The sequence below is a fragment of the Corapipo altera genome, unplaced genomic scaffold, assembly GCF_003945725.1.
Source record: "Corapipo altera isolate COAL_440 unplaced genomic scaffold, ASM394572v1 101, whole genome shotgun sequence".
NCBI lineage: Eukaryota > Metazoa > Chordata > Aves > Passeriformes > Pipridae > Corapipo > Corapipo altera.
In genome coordinates, this window is record NW_020884984.1 from 128437 (window position 1) to 131862 (window position 3426).

The 3426-nt window shown below is 44.2% G+C and overlaps 1 protein-coding gene across 1 annotated transcript in view; it reads left to right on the forward strand.

Moving 5' to 3' along the window:
• Positions 1-3426, forward strand: part of NUP210 (nucleoporin 210) — a 59041-nt gene that overhangs the window by 45909 nt on the left and 9706 nt on the right. Inside the window, exon 30 of the mRNA XM_027665999.1 lies at positions 544-718. Within this exon, the coding sequence (XP_027521800.1) occupies positions 544-718 (175 nt within the window). The remainder of the gene's footprint in view (positions 1-543; positions 719-3426) is intronic.

Genomic DNA, 3426 nt, shown 5'->3' on the forward strand with positions numbered 1-3426 from the left:
GTACCAGACATGCTGGAGCTCCAGTACAGTCACACCACCACTGAGTGCTGCTGTACCAGACATGTAGGAGCTCCAGTACAGTCATACCACCACTGAGTGCTGCTGTGCCAGACATGCTGGAGCTCCAGTACGAGCTGCAGTCCAGGACAGCAAAGTGGTTACGCCACCATCGCAAATCAAGCAAGGCTGGCAGACTGACCTCCCTGCGAGTACTGTTTGCAGAGTGATGGCAGAGGCTGGTTGGTGTAGCCTCAGATGGAGTTATCTGGAGTCACCTTTGCTTCAGTGGATGGAAACTAGATTTCAATACATACCTAAACCCAGAAAAGTCTTCAAGTCAGCTTGAGTCAGAACTTGAACTTTGCTTTCTTAGACTAGAACACAGATTTTGCTTTTTTTTTTTTTTTAATTGCAGACATATGGAAAAAACCCATATAGTTAAGAGTCTTTCAGATTTGCATAAAATATTGGCGTAAAGATGGTTTTCCTCATTTAAAGGCTTCCTTGCTTTTTGTTTTTCTGTTTTGTTTGTTTTCTCTTAAGGGACCGAGTGGCTTCCCTGAGATACCGTGTCCTGGAGGGACCAGATAAAGTTCCTGTGGTGAGAGTTGATGAGAGAGGTTTCCTTAGGTCTGGGTCTTTGACTGGAACATCAACACTGGAAGTGATTTCCCAAGAATCCTTTGGGACCAACCAGACTGTCGTGGCTGCTGTTAAGGTACAATCAGCTCTCTTTGCAGTTTCCTCAAGTACAGCTTCACCCCTGCAACAGGGACTGTGGCTGCACATCCTGAACTTCACTTCTGAAAAACGGGCATTAAGTCAGCTCTGAGCTTTGGAAAAAAGTTTAGTGTACTAAACTTAGATGGATAAATATTAAATCCCAGCAAATTCTTACATTTGGTACATTTTGCAAAAACAGCCTGTGTGTGCATGTGCTTTAAAATCTTTTTTTTAAGGAAAGTTTGTCCTAAAACTCTCTTAGAAGGCTGATAATTACAGAAGTTCAAAGTAAAAACAAACAAAAAAAGTTAACATCATAAACATGCATTTTGCAGCGTGTGAAAAGGTAAATATCATCTGGAGTCATGAATATAAAGGCAGCATCTGCTGTGAGGTACCTAAGCAATACCTAGATTTTCATGATATTAAGAGATGCAAGTGTACAGTGCCCCCCAAAATTTTTTTTCTGCTGTTTCCCAGCAGTTCAGCCTTTGCAGGGAATGAGAATCTGTATGAGAGAGCCTGTCTTAGCAGAGGCAGTGATTTATCTGCTGTTGCCTGTGTGTGGTGAACTGGCAAAGAGTGTGTGCAGGGCTGCCCTGGGAGCCTGAACCACACTGAAATGGGGGTGCTTTGGGGCAGGACAAATCTAGCACAAAACCCAGCTTAGGAAACATTTTTCTCTCTCAGAACTTCATCTGTTGATGGAATGCTGTCATGAGAAGTGTGGTGTATCTCACTGGCTGGGCACTTGGGACGCAAGGGAACGTCTGTCCATCATCTCTGCTCAGAAATCCTTGTGCCAAGAACTTTGTGCATCTGGCAACATGAGCCTTGAGATCCCCACTGCTCCACTGCCTCCTGTCCCTTTTTACTGTCCTTATCATCTTCCCTGTGCCCCAGCTAAAGGAGAAGGACATACAATTGAGTGCTGACTTGAAATTATTTGGAAGTTGGACTCTTGTAATCACTGTGAGGTGGCTCAGTGGATTTTTTTATTTGAATTTTGGTTTTTTCCATCATGTCCAGCTTTGCCTGTAGGACAGTGTGTAGGTGTGCTCCTGGGTGGGGAGTGAATCAAGGAGTGGGGGCTCAGTGTCACTGATACCTCTCCTGCTGGGAGGTGGTGGCAGGGAATTTGTCCAGCTCTGTTACAGATGACCTTGTTCCTTCCCTTCACTGCTGGATCCAGGGAGTGAAGGACACCTAATGGATTTGGGATTGGCTCCAGTGACATTTAGTCAGCACACAGTGGGCCTGGAGTTAAATCCCCCTTTTTGAGTCCATTCTGTGCCCAGGATATCACAGAGCTGTGCAGTCAGTGCGTGGGGATGTGGAGCTTGGGAGCTCTTTGAAGTAGGACCCACCTCAGATCAGCCTCTTGTACAGCTCGTTTGTTTGCCTGTACTTATTACAACCCTACTGCTTTTATGGAAATGATCTTTTTAACCTCCCAGTGCCTTTGTGAGGTAACCCAGTGATGCTGGTTCATTTTATGGCTGAAGAACAGAGAGAGTCAGAGAGGTTTTGCCGAAGGTCATGTCAGAAAACTTGTGACAGAGCTGGGGACGAGCTGGAATCTGTTGTGTCATTCCCAGGCAAAGCTCTCTCCTTCACACCATCCTTCTTTCATAAGGGCTGGTGTTGTCTCTTTACAACTGTACACAATTAAGAACCAAACTGCAACAGCAGCATCATTTAACACTTAGACCTTCAACTTTGCTCAGAAAAAAGACTCTTACATAAGGCAGGGGAAGCAGGGAGTGACTGTGCTCGGTGTGGAAGCAGCAAAGCACTTGCCTGGCCAAGCTGTACTCAGGATTTTTATTTTAATAAAAAAAATACTTCACAAACTGAGATGCTTTAACAGTAAAATAGGTGTTTTCATCAATATTAAATTTAGCAGTTGTCCCTTGTGGGACAGTTGCTGAGATTTTAAAGTAAAGCAAGCTTGAAGATCTGTCAGGGAAATGGGGTTTTTCTTGGCTTGTACCCTCAGCTCGTTGGGCACAGGTCTGTGCACTGAGACTTTAACTGATGATACCAGCCTGGAGCACACAGTTGTGTATACTGATATTTTAATCATTTTTTTCGGATTCACCAAAGATGTATTTTGCTTGAGGCTAAATTTGTCCTTTCCTTTTTAAGTTCTGACATGTACATTTTCAGATTGCAGAGTTTTACGTTTTAGCTCAGCCTCTTAGGTCAGAAAAAAGGGATTTTCCTGCAAGATAAGCTTGAGGGCTTCTTTTAAAATAGTTTTCTCAATATATTTGAGGGTTTTTGCTTTCTCTGTCCTTCCATTATTTATTTTCCAACAGCTGTAAGAGAAGGAGCAGATAGAGATATTTTTGTTGGGCAATTTTCCTAGTTAACCTAGGGAAGTTAATCAAGAACAGTGATGTGTTATTTAAAAGCCAGAACAATAGGTTGTGAAGTCTCTGTCTTCAGAAAAACTTCCCTCAGTGGAGTGTTACTGCAAAAACGTGGGTGGTGCACATGTGGGTAATGTAGCAGGCTCCTGTAAGGAGTTTGGAGCAGTTCCTAAGTTGTGTCTGGGGTGAGGAGAGGCACTGAGGGAACAAACCCCAGCCTGCTGATCCCTTAGGGTTTGGCAGCTCTGACTGGAACACCTTGGCTTCCTCACCTGCTACAAGGGAACTGGGAACAGGGACCATTCCATCCCTGGGAACTGGGAACAGG